Source organism: Marmota marmota, unplaced genomic scaffold (assembly GCF_001458135.2).
Source record: "Marmota marmota marmota unplaced genomic scaffold, marMar, whole genome shotgun sequence".
In the NCBI taxonomy this organism is placed as follows: domain Eukaryota; kingdom Metazoa; phylum Chordata; class Mammalia; order Rodentia; family Sciuridae; genus Marmota; species Marmota marmota.
In genome coordinates, this window is record NW_026000142.1 from 3701163 (window position 1) to 3720320 (window position 19158).

The 19158-nt window shown below is 36.6% G+C and overlaps 2 protein-coding genes and 1 long non-coding RNA gene across 8 annotated transcripts in view; 2 read left to right on the forward strand and 1 right to left on the reverse strand.

Moving 5' to 3' along the window:
- Col28a1 (collagen type XXVIII alpha 1 chain) overlaps positions 1 to 19158 on the reverse strand; it is a 156988-nt gene that overhangs the window by 76212 nt on the left and 61618 nt on the right. For all 6 annotated transcript variants that reach the window (XM_048785979.1, XM_015488243.2, XM_048785982.1 and 3 more), the window contains 7 exons: positions 17780 to 17848; positions 16655 to 16723; positions 11279 to 11350; positions 10479 to 10547; positions 7734 to 7805; positions 4089 to 4157; positions 3392 to 3460 (listed from right to left, as the gene is read on the reverse strand). In XM_048785979.1, coding sequence (XP_048641936.1) covers positions 3392 to 3460; positions 4089 to 4157; positions 7734 to 7805; positions 10479 to 10547; positions 11279 to 11350; positions 16655 to 16723; positions 17780 to 17848 — 489 coding nt within the window. The remainder of the gene's footprint in view (positions 1 to 3391; positions 3461 to 4088; positions 4158 to 7733; positions 7806 to 10478; positions 10548 to 11278; positions 11351 to 16654; positions 16724 to 17779; positions 17849 to 19158) is intronic.
- LOC107144382 (60S ribosomal protein L27-like) lies at positions 984 to 2931 on the forward strand. The gene is made up of 2 exons (XM_048786246.1): positions 984 to 1016; positions 2556 to 2931. Exons 1-2 carry the CDS (start codon positions 984 to 986, stop codon positions 2892 to 2894), a joined length of 372 nt encoding a protein of 123 aa, XP_048642203.1. The 3' UTR covers positions 2895 to 2931.
- Positions 5502 to 9761, forward strand: LOC125611365. Its single transcript, XR_007341520.1, has 3 exons — positions 5502 to 6042; positions 6632 to 6716; positions 9203 to 9761. It is a non-coding gene; the product is annotated as an uncharacterized LOC125611365 (long non-coding RNA).

The window sequence follows — 19158 nt, forward strand, 5'->3', positions numbered from 1 at the left end:
AATCTAAGAGACTAGTTTTATGTGATTAGACTTCTTAAAAATGATCATCTTTAAGAAATGTGTAGCCCCATATAAAAACTTAATGCACTATTTCATCAACAAAAACTTATGATTTTTTGAGAGATGTACAATAAAGAAAAAGCACATAGTCTTTAGAGGAGGTAAATTTTAGTATGTCCCCTGCTACAGGAAATTGGTCACTGAGTTTGAAAACTCAGAAGCAATTTTTTATGCTATTCCAATTACATTTAAGGTTTAAGCTCTGAACATTCATGTATAAGACTTGTCCCCAAATAATATTCCCATTTCTTCCCATCCTTATACCAGGAAAAGGCCTGCAAAAAAATAAAGCAATAACTGCCTCCCTGGTTAAGCTGAAAAAAAAATTGGAATCAAAATTCACTTTTCAAATCTCTCATCTAAGTTCCAAGCAATAATCAATCATCAGCTGTTATTGATTAACCTCTGCACCCACAGTATGGGGCAAAAAACAAAACAAAACATAGAAACACAGTTTACAAACATTTTCTTTTCTTAGATATCTTTGCCCTCTCTCCTGCAAAAAATTTTACTTAGCTGGTTGCTTCTAATGTTAATAGGAAATATCAAGAGAATAGGGGTAGACTTTTATTTTGAACTCTTCACAGTGTTTTTATATATGGAATTTTGCCACTTGGCCTTTCTGCACTGGATTCAAGGGAATGTCCTAAAAATGATTTACTTTGAAGTCTTTCATTCAACAGAAATTTGGATGAAAATTGAAATCTGGTGTTTAGAAATGGGTCCGAGAGTTCCTTGAAATAGTACACAAAAGTGAATTAATATGCCAAAACCTCCATTGGCCATTCAAAGAAGAATGTGACCTTCCAAAACCGTAAAAGCTAATGAATTAGGAAATAATGGCAGAAAAAACAGCATTAGAGCCCAAAGGATTAGGAAAATGTTTGGTTGAAAGCAAATATCTTTAAATACAATTACCTACAATGCCCAGTGTTCATCAGCAGGAAAGAAGTGAGGTTTGAAAACTCTAGCAGCACACTTAATTAGACTTCATTCTTATTTCAAAGGAAGTACAGAGAGATAAGTATAAATCATGGATTGTGCATACACAGTTATCAAACAGGATGAAAACTGTCACACTTATATAATTAAAGAAATTCATGTCTGCAGTTTCTCACCAGAAAAAAGGAATTTTTATCTAGGGGCGGTGGTGCACAACTGTTATCCTAGCGGCTTGGGAAGCTGAGGCAGGAGGATCATGAGTTCAAAGCCAACCTCAGCAACTGAGCAAGGCGCTAAGCAACTCTGTCTCTAAATAAACACGAAATAGGGCTGGGGATGTGGCTCAGTGGCTGAGTGCCCCTGAGTTCAATCACCAGTACCCCCCCCCCCCCCAAAAAAAAAAGGAATTTTATTTTCTTGAGCTATCTACATAGCTTAGGTTCCATATAACACGAAGTCTGGGGTAGGGTGAAGAACCCATCCCAGTTTGCATAAGATTTTCCCAGCTTCAGTCCTGAAAGCCTAGCATCCTAAGAACCTTCAATCTTGGACAAACTAGGGCACTCAGCACTCCAGCAGGAAGAAGTGCTAAAACAGTAAGAAGAGTGGAGGATCTTCAACACTCCAATTTATGTCTGTTTTTAATAGGTTATGAATTATGTTTAATTTAAAAGACGACTCCAACTTTTTTTTTTTTTCGGTTTAAGTACTTTAACCTTTTTAGCTAAATGAGACATAAGATACGACATAAGATAAGAGAATATAGAAATGTGCCTCAAAGCTCCGTGGCAATATGCTATTCATTTAATAAGTATTAATTATGGGGCCTGGAAGTCTGTTCCCATAAACAGAGATGGTTGATACCTAGGAATGTTATAAATGCTAAATTTTGCTGCAATGTTGGGTATAGTGTGAAAAGGGAAATGGTGATTTGTGACCATGGAAAACCAGTTGGTTAGGCTCTTGTATAATTATTTGTGTTTTCACCTGAAATAACTCAAAAGGATGAAAAATCAAAGCAAGCAAAACTTTGATCCAATAAAGCTTCCAAATGTAAGCTCTTTTGGACAGTGTCTTGCAAACAGCTATGCTCTCATTGGTAAATAAATGAAAGAGCCAGAGGCCATTAAAACCCTTATATCACAGACATTGCAAAAACAGCATTTTCTAATAATTGTCTAATCAGCAAAAATATAACGATAGGAACTACTGTTTTCCACATATGTAAAAAAAATAAACTGATTTTTAAAGAATATAGTTCTAAAATTTATTTCATCAATACAGAGAATTTACAAGTAGAAAAATCCACTTAATAAGTACTAGGCTTTTAGACTTACTTCCGGGGAATGGTGATACATGAGGGTTTTTAAGAGAGGAAGGGAAGATGCAAAATAAAAACAAATGTGAGACGTTCTCCACCAAAGAGGCTTTAAATTATAATTGTGGTCTACGTTTACTGGACGCCTTATAGGTGTAGTCATATAATTCTGCTTAAACTATGAAAGAATTCCTTTCTATTGCTAAGGTTTAGAGGAATTAAGTAATTTACTAAGACTAAACAGAATATTGATGATGGCACATCAGACCGTCCCTACAGCCATGCTCTGGTGGCTGGAATCGACCGCTATCCCCGCAAAGTGACAGCTGCCATGGGCAAGAAGAAAATCGCCAAAAGGTCAAAAATCAAGTCTTTTGTGAAAGTTTATAATTACAATCACCTCATGCCCACAAGGTACTCTGTCCATATCCCCTTGGACAAAACTGTCATCAGCAAGGATGTCTTCAGAGACCCTGCTCTTAAATGTAAGGCCCGTCGGGAAGCCAAGATTAAGTTTGAAGAGAGGTACAAGACAGGCAAGAACAAATGGTTCTTCCAGAAGCTTCGGTTTTAGATATTTTTGTTGTTGTTTCCATCATTAAAAACAAAATTAAAACAAACAAACAAACAAACAAAAAATAAGTACTAGGCTTTGGATCTTGACTGTCCCCCAAAGGTTCATGTGTTAAAGGCTTAGACCACAGTCTGTGGCACTAAAATTGGGTGGTGGTAGACACTTTAAGAGGTGGGGAAGCTAGATCATTGTAGATGTGCCTTTGAAGGGGACAATGGGACCTTGCATGGCCTCTTCCTGTTCTTTCTTGGCTTCCTGGTTGCCTGGAGTTGAAAAGGCCTCCACCATGTGTTCTTGCCATCATACACTATGACACCACAGGCCCAAAGCAAGAAGGCCCAGAAAACATGGACTGCAACCATGAGCCAAAATAAACTTTTCCTCCTTAGGAGTTGATTATTTCAAGTATTTTGTCATAGCAATGAAAAGCTAACACAGCAGGCATTAAGTTGACTTCTCACATGCAAAGAAAGGAAAAGAACATGAATAAAGCGTACCTTTGGTCCTCGAATATAAAGTCCAGGTTCTCCTTTAAATCCAGGCATCCCAGGACCTCCTCTATCTCCCTGTACATTTCAAATAACATTCACAGGCTCCAGGTTGTGTGAAAAACCACAAGGCACACAGCATAAAAGAGACTGGCCAATCTGAAAGAGCTTAATCTACCAACTCAAGTCTTAAAATATTATATTTTTTTTAACAAATTTGAGGGGAAGTTCAAATCCTAATAAAACTTGCCAATAAAGACTACTACAGCTGTTTGGAGAAAACTCACTGAAATAATAAGTGGCAATTTAGACTCAAATATTTAAGCTGTAAGAATGCCTGGGGATGTTCTTAAAACTTAGTGTATTTCTTTTCTGCCAAGCTTTTCAATTATACATCCTAGTAGACTTTTTTCTGAATAAATGCAATAAAATTCTTGCCTGCCCTGGGGTCTAGGATTTGGAAGAAGAGGTACAGGATGAAGTTAACACTGGAAACTCTACTAACTGCAGTGGCTAACTCTACTGCTGGCTTTTGGTCTGCTTATCTGTGAAATATCAGGGTAAATGAGACCATTTCTTAGGGATCTCCCAAAATAGAAATTCTAGTTCACTGAATCATGATCCACTGGGATCATAAAATATAAATTTTTTTCCCTCTAACTGCCACAGATCCAAGTAAAAGGAAAAAATTTCTAAGAATATATACCTTTGGCCCAGGTGGTCCAGGAATTGACGGTCCAGGCATTCCAAAAGGGCCCATAATGCCCTGTTCACCCTTAAAAAGAGGAAAAAAAAAAAAACTTCAATGTCTGAAGATTTTAGAATATTAGTCTTTCATAAATTAATGTGAAAATAATTTGAGCACCTTTTGTAAATCATTGCTAAAGTAGTCAATCCATAAGATTTCAGTGTTCTTTATTAAATGTATTCAGTTAATTCCTGAGTGTTAGAAGAAATTTAATCTCTTGTGCAACTTTTCACTAGCTAATACAGATGTTGCAATCCACCGTCCTTCCCTTTTGTATTGTATGCCAGGAAGCTCAGAAAGAAATGTTTTGTTAAATTATAGCAATGTCTTCCACATAAGTTTTAGAGTACACTTCAAATTTCAATTTTTTCCTTTTTTTGTTTCATTTTAATGGCCTATAGTATATCTTTTTTGTGGCAGGGGGTACGGAGGATTGAACTCAGTTGCAATCAACCATTGAGCCACATCCCCAGCCCTATTTTGTATGTTATTTGAAGACAGGATCTCACTGAGTTGCTTAGCACCTTGCTTTTTGCTGATGCTGGCTTTGAACTTGCAATCCTCCTGCCTCAGCCTCTGGAGCTGCTGGGATTACAGTTGTGTGCCATGGCACCGGGCTCAATCTTCCACTGTATGTTATCTTACATCCTTTTTTAGAAGTTGAGAGTTCATAGATTTTTTTAAAAAATTAACTTTGGATAGGGCTGGGGAAGTGGCTCAAGCAGTAATGCGCTCTCCTAGCATGCACGGGGTGCTGGGTTCGATCCTCAGCACCACATAAAAATAAAGATGTTGTATCCACCAAAAACTGAAAAATAAATATAAAAAAAATTAACTTTGGATAGAAAACTTAAAGTACTTTTTTTCTTTTCCTCCCCTTTCTGCTCTCTTCCTCCCTAACTACCTTTTTGGATTTAATAGTAAGTCATAGAGACTCAATTTGGAGCAAGAGGTAATTCCTCTGTCTCACCTGAAATGTAAACCAGCAATTCTCAAATTTTAGTAAGTATAAGAATTATCAAAAGAGTTAGGTGGATATGCAGCCCTAGGTTTCAAGTCCCAGAGCTTCAGATTTGATCTAGGGGTGCAGCCCAGGAACAGGCATGTTCATGAAGTACCTCTGATGACTCTGACATGGACCCCATTACCATACTTTAGAAAACCATATTTCAAAGCAACTTTCACTGCACACACCACAAATCCCATTGTTTATGAAAATCGATAACATATAAGATAGTTTGTGAATAAAATTGATTAAAAATAAACAAGACAGGCATTGTGATGCACACATATAATCCCAGTAATTCTGTAGGTTACGACAGGAGGATTACAATTTGAGACTGGTCTGAGACCCTAATTCAAAATAAGAATTAAAAAGGGACTAGGGATGTAGCTCAGTGTTAAAGTGCCCCTGGGTTCAATTTCAAATATGTATAAATAAATAAATCTATACTGGAGTGTGATCAGAATTTTACTGCCAGAGTTTTTACAACCAGAACAATTTGGAAACTATTGCTCTGGAGTAGATGTGGCCAAAGCCACCCTGCCCCCAGATTTTGAAGAGCACTGGGCTAACAATGGGTTTTCATGGATGCAATGTCTTCAATTTTGCTTCTTAGCCCACGAATTTAAATATTTACCATCTGCCCTTTACAAAAACAAAAACAAAACCGTGGAGAACTGCACTAGCGATTGATCTATTTCTATGCTATGCTTCTATCTGACCCGCTAGGACTTCAGATTGATGACTAATCCTTCCTCTGCCTGATTCATGTCCTCTGAGCTGTCTCTTGGGTTTCCCACTTCCTCCAGGAGGGACCCCATGGGTCTGATTCACCAGTGAAGAGCCAGTGTCCATCTTCCCACCTAAGGCCTCTACTGGGTGGTAAAATTATCCATTACAACCCACAAGGTAAGAACACCGATCTGCTGGGGCCCAGTCCTTGTGAGGGCATGTACAAGCCAGTCCTTAAACCTGAACCCTGTAGGGTTTGGCACAATGCATAACCAGTACTGGCACATACATGTCAGTCAGGATCTGGCCACAGATAAACCCCCTATTCAATCCTGTGACAAAGAAACAAGATACCTGTTAAAAATTCCTCACTAAAATGAGAGGCAAAGAAAAATTATGCTTCTAGATTTAATTTGTCCTTATTTTTAAAGGCTCATTTTAAACTATAAAAAGTATCACAGAAAGTATATAGTTTTTAGGCATACAAAGCCCCTGGATGAAGGTACGATTATGCTTTAAAATATGGCAATTCTGCAACTCCACCTTAAGGGGGAAAAAATCCTTATTTCAAAATATAAAAATACTCACTTTGAGTAGGAGCAACAAAAACATTAAAAGTAAGCCCCGTTATTCACACTAATACCACACATTTCTTATATAGTGGACATTTCTCAAATTGTGCTACTTGAACTACCAATATCTGAGGACTTTCTTGGAGAAATGCAGATTACGGGGACCCACCCACTAATTGAATCCTTATCTCTAGGAATAGGACCAAGAAATATGGATTTGTGACAAACTCACCAGGTGACACTGATGGACGCTAGCATTTCAGAATCACTGGTCTACAGGTGAGGCTTTGGTTTTTTACCTGCTCTTGCTAATACCTTTCTTCAACATTTGTTCTTCAATCATCTCATCCTTGAATATACTCCTTATCTCTTTTCTTACAATCAGCATCTTACGAGGGGCATAAATTCTCTTGGATTTGCAGTCTACTTCTTTTTTTTTTTTTTTAGTTTTGTTTCATTTTGTTTTACTTTTTTCTTTTTTTTTCTTTAATTTTTATTGTTGGTTGTTCAAAACATTACATAGTTCTTGACAAATCATATTTCACACTTTGATTCAAGTGGGTTGCAGTCTATTTCTTGACATATTCAAAACAGTCACAATGTTCTCACCTGACTCAGGACACCTCCTTGCCTTACAATCTCCTTCAATTCCTCCTCAGCTCCCTGTTCTGGACAATTTATGAGGATCACAGGCCCCTATTTTCTATTTCACAGTATGGATTTTTTCTCTCTGAATAACTCCATGTGATGAATACTTACTAGGTGCCAGGTACCATGCTGAATGCTTTATTAACTCCTTATATTCACAATAACTCTGTGCAATTAATCATATTTTGTTCTTTCCATATGGGAAGCAACTGGCTCTGAGAAGCTGGAGCCAAGTCCAATGGAAGGGGCCTCCTGAAGCCTGCTCCTCCTCAGGCCGTGCTGCCTCTCAGTCCCCCAACTTCTTGTTCAGCAAAATGATATAATGAAGAATTGGTATTTTCTATGGCCCCAGCTTTATCTCAACTTCTGAATGTTTGGTAATTGAGCAGGTTGACATACAGATTCCCTCTTAGAAGCATAAATATTCCTGTGAAGATTACATACTCCATGGATCTCTTTACTGAATTCTATTTGGGTCTGGGAGTAGAATGTTTTCTAAAGGCTTTTTTAAAATTATTATTTGGGGGGTTTTGTTTTGTATTTGTTGGGAAGGAAACAAGTAATCAAATTTGCAGTGGAATTCTAATCTATTGAAACCAGACACAATTACAATCTCCTGAAAGCAAAATTAGAATATAAGAAACATACCTTTGGTCCCGCGGGTCCTGGAAATCCCATATGTCCTTGATTTCCTTTGCTTCCTTTCTTTCCTTCATCACCCTGACAAAATAATTATGAAAATATAGATGTTGTAGTAACAAACCCTCTCCCAACCTAACAATGACCACCTCCAAGCCAGATTCTCAACAAATACCAATTTTAAGGCGATATGCCTGAGCCCAGCTTAGTTGTACAGGGTTTGTCAATGTTCTTCAGAAAAACTGAGTAACTCCAGAATTGTTCTGTCTTCATCAATTATTCAATATGATTTAATATTTTTAAAAATCTACATTCTGAATCTTTGAGAACTTTTACTTGAATTTATACTTGTTTTGCGCCCTTAGTCTATTAACAGATGGTTCTGAGGCATTCAGAGTTTCGGGAAAGAGATCTGACTATGCTTTTTCATCTTGTCTTTCTGTTTTAATGCTATTTCGGTTTTAAAACATTAAAAAAAGACATTTTTTACAATCCCATTTCTTCCCCAGTGGGGAATCTAGTTCATTCCTCCCAAGGAGACAAATCATGGTAACATAGGTTCTGTAGTAAGATATTTCAGCATTAACCCAAAGCAGATCCAAAAACAGCCTTCTGGATGTTTCAAGCATGGCTGTGTCGGGCAGGGCTCCCCCAAAGCAGTTGTTACCTTCAATCAGGAAGCCTCCCAACTTTATGACACTGTTTCAACTAAGGCTCTCCTGCTGTTATCATTAGGGTGTCCAGTTGGGGTTCAGGTCCTGGTGCCCCAAAGAATTGAGCAAGTGTACAGAAGTAACACGCAAAGTATGGATTTATTGAAGGTGAAGGTAAAAGTAGCACTCCTTAAGGTAGAACAGAGGGGCCCAATGTCTGGAAATTAGAGTTTTTTTTATATGTGGAGCTGTGAGATGCTGTCTTCCCTAGATGGACCTGATTCAGGGCCTTACCTCACTTGCTCCTATTGGTTACCTTATATACCTGATTCAAATATGGTCCAATTTTCCCCCATTGGTTACTTTAGAAAACCTAATTATAATACTGCCCACTTTATCCCCATTGGTCATTTTAAAATGCCAAACCTGTGGCGGGAGTTGTCATGGTTCTAAGGCCTCAGTGGCGGGAGTTGTCCTGGTAATGGGACTTACCCTACACAGGGACATGAGAGTGCATCCCCTGTCTATTCTTCAGCAGCATCTTTCTTAAACCCTGCTTCCACCATCTTGGCATCCTGAACTACTGCCTAACACTGCCAAATCCACGTGTAGACCCACTCCACTAAAGGAATTGCTCTTTGGGGTTTGCAGTTGAGGTCACTTAAATATTCATGATATAAATGATTAAACCATGGTTTTCAAACTTGAGCATCTGAATCACCTGGAGGGCTTGTTAGAGTAGATTGCTGGGCCCCACACCCAGCACCTCTTAATTAGTAGGTCTTCAATGGTGCCCAATTTAATTTGCATGTCTAACATTCCTAGGTGATGTGACTGTTTCTGGTCCTGGAACCACACGTTGATGACCAATAGACTATTCTACAGTCATCAACAAAGAAAATGTTCCATCAAGAAGAAGAGGTGGGCTCCCATGGAATGGACAGATGAAATGAACTCCCAGAGTCCATACTAATGGACAGCAGCAACATAGGTTAAAAAAAAACAGGTGTCCAATTATCACTATCACATCATTATTACTGTCATTAGAGATAAAACATAACCAACGCTATTTATTTTCTTCCACTCTCTTCCAAACCTACTTATTGGCCTCAATTACCCCAGAAGAAAAGGAACATAACTAAATGAAATGAGGTGTCAACACTGCACCATGACCTGCCTGGGCTGTAAGATGATCCTGCCAACCTCTTCTCCAATGGCCTTCCAGAAGCCACAGACCACTTCAAAGCCACAAGTCTAGTGGCCTTTCCCTGCAGTGCACATTCTCCTTGTTTATTTTGTAGTATTTATAGTTTCACAGGACATAGACTTTTCTTAAGCTATCAATCATAATTTTATTAGAATTATAATAAAATATTAATAAGTATACAAATTTCATTTTTACTTTATTCATATATCATCCATAAGAATCTATATATGCATATTGATGACTATTTTATAAAAGTTACAGAGACATCTGGCACCTTGGAGGCTGTCAATTATGTCACTACTAGCCTCACCCTACTGATGAATTTATATTTCTCATCTTCACACAGAAAGATGTCATTCAACCAGCATTTCTACAGGGTGTAAAACATACCACATTGTGAAATAAAATCACCATTTATTTTATTTTTTAATTCTTATCTGTTTATTTACTTTGTGGTGTCAAGGAGCAAACCCAGGGCTTTGCACAGGCCAAGCACACAGCTTACACAGCGCCCCCCTAGATTGCCATTAAAAAAGTTATATTTCTTACTATTGTATGAGATTCTATAAAGATCTGAAGAAAATTTATGGACTTTCAAGTTTCAACAATGTGTCCTGAGGCTTCTTCTCCTTCTATGTGTTTTTTAAATGTCAATGTGACCATTTATTGAGAAAACATGTGTTGAACTCTTCTCTATGCTGTGTCTTATGATAGATGTTAGGAAAATAAAAATGAATAATACATTGCTGTCTTCCAAAAGCTTACAAGATAGTATCCATAATTTAAAGCCAAATGTAAATACATTTGACACAGCAAGAATAATAGGTTGGTTCCGTAGCATCAGGACCAGAACATAGACAGGCTGTTTCCCCCAACACCTCGTCATTTGCAAACCTTGGGCCCAGGTTGTCCTTTTCCAGGCGGTCCTTCTGGGCCTCTTGTTCCTGGAAGCCCGGCTTCTCCCTAGAGGAAATCACACTGAAGTCTTAGCTAACTTTCCATAGACAGAATACATAATTCTACCTTGTCTCCTCTTATTGCCAGCAGATTCAGCTGAGACCCTCCACTCTAGTCTCAAAATTAATTTGGAAGCATATCAATGAATAAATTAACATTAAACTTCAGTTCAACCAGAGCAGCTGAAATATCATGAAAAAGTCTAATTTCTCAGCCAATTTTCAAAGCAATAAGCTCACTTTCCTTTGGCTCTTCATTCACATTTGGTGGATATTATTTTTAACAAGAAAGACCTTCAGCCTTTCCATCTGCTGTTTTTCAGTACTTTTATTGAAAAATGAGTATTTCAAATGTCAACTCAAAATTATTCAGGAAATCTTTACAATGGTCTTACTTCCTGAATGCATTTACAGACTCTCCTTTTGGAAAGGGTAAAAGGGGTATTTTTCTTTAAGTTTAAATTAATGTGCTTTCTAGAAATCCTGAAGGAACTAGGTTACTGGAAAATGCCAAGGCCAAAATACCAGAGAGGAGGCAGAGAATGTGAAACACTATTTTAGCCTTTAAATTGGTACTCTTTCTATCCAGAGTAAGTGAAAGGGAAATTTAAAATTGTGTGACTTTTCTTTTTAAAGATACTCTTTGTCCTGGATGGTTTAATTTGAGCTCCTGCAGGACCAAGATACCAGTCTGGTCCAATGGTTTGGACTCCAATAATATGAAAACCTTACTCTTACCTTCTTCCCTGCAGCTCCGTCTTCTCCTGGTTCTCCTGGTTGACCCGGGGAACCTTTTGAACCTGGCTCCCCCTGGTGGATAAACAAATATATTATCTCCTTTAAGGTTGTAGTTACCAACCACCTACATTCCGAGGTACTTGCAATTAGATACACTTACAATGTTTGAGAAAAGTCTCTGAGGGGAGAAATATGATTAGTAATTAATAGTAACTAAGCTGGTTGACCTTGGGCACATTACTTCACCTTATGTGCCTCAGTTTTGTATTCTATGACCATGGGTTCAATAGCAATCCCCCCAAAGTGAACTTGGTTAGAATAGAGTCTGCAGATATGGTCAAGTTAAGATCAGGTAATTAAGATGAGTCCTAATAAAGTATTAATGGTGTCTTGATAAAAATAGGAAAATTCCAAGTGAAGAAAAATACATAGGGAAATTATCATGTGGCCACAGAGGCAAAGACAAAAGTGAAAATAATAGTAGAGCAAGGATCAGGACCACAGCTACACAGACAAGCAAGGATTCTGCCTACAGGCTTGGGGGAAAGCAAGGCCTGTGAACACTTTGACTTTGGACTTCTAGCATCCAAAAACCATGAGAAAATGATTTTTTGTTTTCCTAAGCCACCAAGTTTGTGGTTCTTTGTTATAACATTACCTCTGGAAAACTAACATAAAATGAAATGAAAAATTGGGCCCCAACACCACTTCCAGTTCTCATATTCAATCATTCTATTTGCTTTCAACTTGATTTGTGATTAAAAATAAGTACTTGCTGGGTGTGGTGGCGCATGCCTGTAATCCCAGCAACTCAAGAGGGTAAGACAGGAGGATCATGAGTTCAAACCAGCCTCAGCAAAAGCAAGGCACTAAGCAATTCAGTGAGACCCTGTCTCTAAATTTAAAAAACACAAAAATAGGGCTGAGGATGTGGCTCAGTGGTTGAGTGCCCCTGAGTCTAATCCCTGGTATCCCCCCAAAAGAAAAAAAAAGTTATTTAAAATATTCATTAAAAATGCTAATTTCAGAGAGCATAAAAGTGTTCATACAGCATTTAGTAAAAGCAAAAAAATATTGACTTAATCAAAAAACATTTCTGCTAATATAAAAAAAGCTAGTGGGAGTAAAAAACATAGTAAAACTTTTTTTAAAAAAGTAGAATACAACAAACATGAAAGAATAAAAAATAAACTTGAAAATAAAATGTACAAAGATTCACAAAATTAAAAGGCAACATTTTTTTTAAGGCAACAGTTTTTAAAAACTAATAATAATAAATAAATCTCTAACAGGAATTTTTAACATTTAAAAAAGAAAATTTTAAAATTTTATACAAGGTTTTCTAAAAAGTTTGACATCATTATTAAAAGTACATGTATGAAGACACGGATTGGTGTGAACACACTTTATATATAATCAGAGATATGAAAAATTGTGCTCTATATGTGTAATAAGAATTGTAATGCATTCTGCTGTCATTTATTTTTAAAAATCAATTTTAAAAATTTAAAAAAGAATTATTATGCATTCCATTGTTGTTCACATTTTTAAAAAATCAACAAAAAAATTCTGTAAAAAAAATAAACAAATGCATTTTCAATTAAAAAAAGGGATTTCTAAAAACTAGAAAAAGAAGGAAATCTACCCAATTTGATATGACCCAATAATTTCACAATTTCACTCCTGAGTTCTTATCTAAGAAAAATGAAAGCACTTGTTGTCCACACAAAAGCATATAAATAAATGTTCATAGCAACTTTATTTAAATTATCCAAACCCTAGAAACAATGAACTTACCAGAGGCAAATGAATAAGTTGTGATGTATCTACACAATGGAAAATCACACAGCAACATGGAAAAATAAACCATTCATAATGCTACAATATGTATCTCAAAATGATTTTGCTAAGTGAAAAGAAATTGGAAAAAATACATAGTATATGATTCCATTTATACAAAATTCTAAAAACCGTAAACTAATATGTACTGACAAAATGCAGATCAATGGTTAGCAGATCATTGAAAAGTGTATTATTATACAGGAATATTGAGGGAGAGAGGGAAAGATGGTATTACAGAAGGTAACAGAACTTTTGTGGGTAATGGATGCCTTTATTATCTTAGTTATAAGAGGGTTTTCTAGCATAAACATATACTAAAACTTATCAAATAGTGAAGTTTAAGCATGTATAGCTATTATATGCTAATCATATAATAAACAATTATTTTAGATGTTTGCAAAATCCTGAATAAAATATTAGTCAATTGAATTATCATCATGAAAGAATATACTTATGATCAATTGATTTAACTCAAAAGTACAAGGATGATTCAACATCTAAAAATTCTGTTAATGTATCCGTTTAACAGGTTAAAAGGAAAAAAAAGAAAGATACAATTATTTAAAAATATGTAGAATTATATAAAATTTAGTATTCATTTATAATTAATAAACAGCATTTAGTATAGTTGAAATAAAAGAGAATTTCATTGACCTAATAGAGGGTATATTCCCAAAACTACAGCAAACATCACACTGAAGAGTGCCACTTCAGAAGCACTTCCTTCGAGGTTACTTCTTTTCAACAATTTACCTAAGATCCTAGCACTTTAATAAATCAATAAGAGAAAATAAATATAAAAATAAATAAGAGACAGAAGGACTAAAAAAGAAAAACTGTTTTCAATTTCAGACAACATTATCATGTACACACGGTGTTAAAAAAAAAAAAGCAAGAGACTCTACAATTAGAATAAGTGATTTCACATTGTGAATAGATTAAAAAATCAACATACCAAAACTAATACCAAACAAATTAAAAACTTTTCCTATAGATTGCTAATAACTAGGAGATACAGAAAAAGAGAAAAATTCCAATTACAAACATTTTTCCTGGATATCTGAGAATAATTTTAACAAAAGAAGTTCAAGTTATGAAATCTCTGGAGAAAATGATAAATATTTTCCTAAAAATCTGAATTTTATCTTGTAGTTTGAAAGTTTCAATATTTGGTCTCTAGATTCAATGCTATCCTAATGGGACATTTTGTTAAATTTGGCAATCTAATCCTAATATACATGTTAGAATCGATAGATAATAAGCAAGAAAGAAGACGATGTATTTTTCCCATCAAATGCAAAACTTATTTTTAATCTGTCATAGTCAATAGCAGGAAGTAGCACTGAGAGAGATATACAAAGAAAGCATCATAGGCCGCTCAGGCACTGATCCTCACAAATACAGAATCCTGACATAGAACATGATGGCATTACAAATCAGTGTGACCAAGATGGTTTATTCAAGAACTGAAGCACGAACACCTGGTTATCAATGTGAGGGAAAAAATAAATCCTACATTAGCCCATATATAAAAACAGATTCCATGTGGATTTAAGACCTAATTTTTTTAAAAGACACTAAAAAATTATTCAGAAACACAGGAATATCTTTATGGCTATAAGGCCAATAAATACTTTTTAAATAATAGTTTTAAAGCAGAAGTCATAAGGTGATAGAAATGTAAAACTTCCATACACTAAAAGATACCCCAAACTGGAAATGCAAGCCCCAGCCTAGGAGAAGATATTTGCAACCCATCTAACAAAAGAATAACATCCAGATAAAGAACAAGGAAAAAAAAAAAAAACCTAACCTCAAAAAAAAGAATGAATATAGCAATTTACAAAGAGAAAAGCTAGAGGTCCATTAAGCACATGAAAAACTGTTCATTTAGTAACAGGGAAAAAAACTAAAACAATGAGGTATATTTTACACATTTTGTGCTGAAGTCACTGCCTGTTGCTAGCAGGAGCATCATATGGCACCCCTGTTGAACAGGACTTTGGCAAAGCAAAGTTGAAGACTTGCATACTGTGCAGTCTTCCAGTCCTACCTCTATCTTCCACAAGTGAGGGAACCTTGGACTCTAACTTATACAAAAGAGAACAATGTCAATGGAGCATGGTTGACAAAAGCAAAAAAAAGGAAAGGCAATTTAAATATCCATCAACAAATGGGTAAACATAGAATGAGATTTTTCACACAATAGAAGAGTATAGAGCAATAAAAATGAATTAATTGATTATAGGCATATAAAAGTACTAATAAAACACACAAGACTAAGTATAACTACATTGCAGGATATGCATAGTTTAAGAACACAAAATAGTAATATGTGGTTTATGTATAAAAACACATGTAGGAAACTAGAAAAATTTGAAGGAATGATAAACACCAAAGTCATGATAGGGGTATGTCTGGGGAGGGGAGGCAGAGCAAAGGCCCTCAGACAGGGTGGAGCCTGTGTCTCTGCTTTATCTGTAGTGCTTCTTTAAAACTGAATTCTGAGTCAACCCGGCAAAATGTTATCATTTGATGAAGCTGGGCAGTGGAATACATGTGCATTCTTTGTATTATTATGTATACTGGTGAGCATATTTGAAATATTTTCTTTTTAAAAGTGAGAGAAACTTAAGGTTGCACAACTTGTAAGTGACAAAACTGGGATTTGAATTTAGGTGGTAAGGCTTAGCCTTGCTATATTGTAGACTGCCTCTCTGGAATTAATATATAAATGACATAATGTGTATGTACATATGCCACGCACTTAGCATATTAAGTAGCACATCAATACCATACAAAACTGTAGCTATTATGCTATATTAATATGTTTTTCTTTATAATTACACATATAACATGTCAATTATTCTTAGACCCTCAACTTACATATTCTTTTCTTTTTGGTGGGAGGGTAGTACCCGGGATTGAACTCAGGGGCACTCAATCACTGAGCCACATCCCCAGCCCTGTTTTGTATTTATTTAGAGACAGGGTCTCACTGAGATGCTTAGCACCTCGCTTTTGCTGAGGCTGGATTTGAACTCGAGGTCCTCCTGCCTCAGCCTCCTGAGCCGCTGAGATTACAGGCATGCGCCACCATGCCCAGGTTACTTTACATATTCTTCTAATACCCAAATGCTTTATAAGAATCAAGGCAATGACAATAGAACAAGGGTGAAGTGTAGTGCTCAGCATGGCTCATCAGACCTACACACTTTGAGAATGAGTTACAGAACTTGTGAAGGGTGAATCCTTTTCTTCAGTAGTATTTATTGAGTGCCTATCATGTCCTCAAAATAATCAACAAGATAAACAAGTGAAGCCCCAAGTGAAGCATTTCTTTTGGAACGGCACTGTATAATACCAATCATCAAGCAAGCCATGCATATAATCAGAATTCTTCTATTAGTCACATTTTAAGTTGTATCAAGTTAGATAGATGGCACATGCTGATCTGTATTGCAATTGGACATAAAGGAAGGTTTAATGTTACATAACTTTCTTAATAGCATCTGAACAGCAGAGTCAACTCACCTTTGGACCTTGCGCTCCAATCCCTACTGGTCCTCTAGGGCCTGTAGGTCCTATGGGGCCTACTTCTCCCTGGTAAGGAAAGAGTACTGAAATATTGCAGCAAAATAAAAACAACATATTCCTGCCTTTGATCTCCTAAGAGTTGTCTTCTTTCAACAAAGTGAGATAAAATAGTTTCATGTGCTTAATTCATACATGTATTGCCTGGGATCCTCTAGGCTAGATGGATTTTTATCATATTTGGAACATATAAATGTGAACCAACTTAAAATATAGGGTATGTAGTATGTTCACAATTGGTTAAGAGCTCCTGTGGAGGCACCTAGAAAAGATAGGCAGTTACATTCTAGAACAACTAAAACGGACACATTGAAAGCCAAAATGATGTCTGATCAAGAGCAACATCATAACCAGAGAGCAACCTGAGTTTTCAATGATAAGCCTTCAATAAAAACCACAAGGAAAGCAGTAGTTTTCTATGGAGCTACTTCTCATATGGACAGCTGTAGGAAGTATACTCTCAGGTGAGAAGTCTCTTGGGAGCATTTTGTTTATTTAACCGATTAGTGATTCCTTGAAACAACATTAAAAGTAGTTAGCTAAATAATAAGTGACATGCCTTTCCTCCAGAGATAAATAACAGTTCCAAATAAAGCGGTAACTTGATACCAATGTTCATGGAATTAGAGGTATATAAAAACACAAATAAAATGTAAGGCTAAGTATAAATATATTGCAGAATGATAAGTAATGGTTCCATTCAGCTCATTTCTGACTGTCTCCTTAACAGCACTCCTGGGGGAGTGCTTATGAGAAAACCAATTAGCCAAAACCCAGAGAGGCCTGGAACCACAGGCCACAGTCTACTGACATTACAGTTTGCGTTGCCAGAATAGGGTCTACTACCCCAAAATATCAAAGAATATAAATAAGTCTGTGTAAGTAAAACCTTCTTAAAGCATAAAGAATATATATTACAATTTATAAATTGTTAGGAATATCAGTAATATTTGGTATAAAGATCTCTGATTTCTAAGTTCACTCTATCTGTTCTCTTCCAAATAACATTGACCAGAAAACAGCAATTCTACTATAGATAAACTCTGCTGTCATTTAGAAAGTTACCTTAGAACCAGGTAAGCCTTGTCCTGGGGGTCCTTGTGGACCAGGGGGACCAGTAGGACCTTGGATTCCCTTTGAAATAAAAAATTTAAGAATGTTATTAATGAAATCAAGAAGAGATTTGGGTAAGAACAGTTTCAAGTCCTCTAACGTGATCATTTAGTTCTCATTCCATAATAGATGATTTATATGACATAAATGTTTTTCAGATGGAGTGGCAAGGGCTTTTAGTTGAACCCTAGATGGGATGGCAGACTAACAGAAGAGAACAGCCTGAACCCCTAACACTGATGGAGAGTCACCAGGCCAGCTTGGAATTTTGAGTAAGAAAAGTAAAATTTCATCAAACTGTTGACCCAATTCATATTTCTGTCACATGCAAGCAAACCCTATACCCCTAACTTGGACCGATTATATTTTGAGATGTTAAATTGAAAGTTTATCTGGGCTCTAAGAAGCAACAAGCCAGCAGACGCCACACTGAAGAATGACCAGGCTGATTCTCTCCCTCACACTGCAGATGTAAAAGGTGGGAGGAAGAGAGGATTTGTAAAGTTCTCCAGTAGTCTAGATTTTAGGGAGGGTTTTTTGTTGTTGTTGTTGTTGTTTTTTAGAAAATGGAAGGGGTTTGAGTTACTTCTTTCTTTATACTGGTCTAGAAAGAGGACTTCAGTGGATATTTCTTACTTGTATAGTTTGATTTTTGTTTTGGGGACCCAAGGGGCCAGAGTCCAACTCAAGCTTGAGAAAGCTAAGATGGCCTGTGGTAGCCAAAAGAAGCCAGGGGCTGTCTGTGGATCCAGAGTCTACCAGAGCAAAAGTCTCATGAGATGTCCCTGCAAAGAAATTGTATGCTAAGTGTGAGACAGCGTTAGCCTGGAACTATTATCAGTCTTGCCCAAGAGACATGGAAGGATAACAGAACTCCAACAGAGAAAGTCCCCAGTAAAGCAGAGGCAGAGAGGGAGGAGCAGCTGTAGGAAGGGACTCTTCATCCACACCCTAGAAGGGACAGTCAAAGAGACCCATGAAGGAGCCCCACAAGGAAGAGGTCAGCTTCACACATCTGCAAAGCTCTGAGTGCCCAAAGCCACCTGCTATAGCACCAAACAAGAAAGAGTCCTCAGGCCCTCACACCCAGCCTCCTCCCTGGCTCAGCCCCAGAGAATTGAGAAATACTCCCTCCCTACAGATGGTACCAGATAATGAAGACTAAAAGCAAAGTTAACATATTGACTGAACACTTTTTGTTACAGAATTAAGAGACTGGTAACTTGCAACGACCCTATAATTTTCTATTACTTAAAAGTGATTTGTTTGTTTTTTAAAGTCTATAGTCTGTTGGAAATTCTTTCAAGACAGAAAAAGAGTCTCCCACGGGG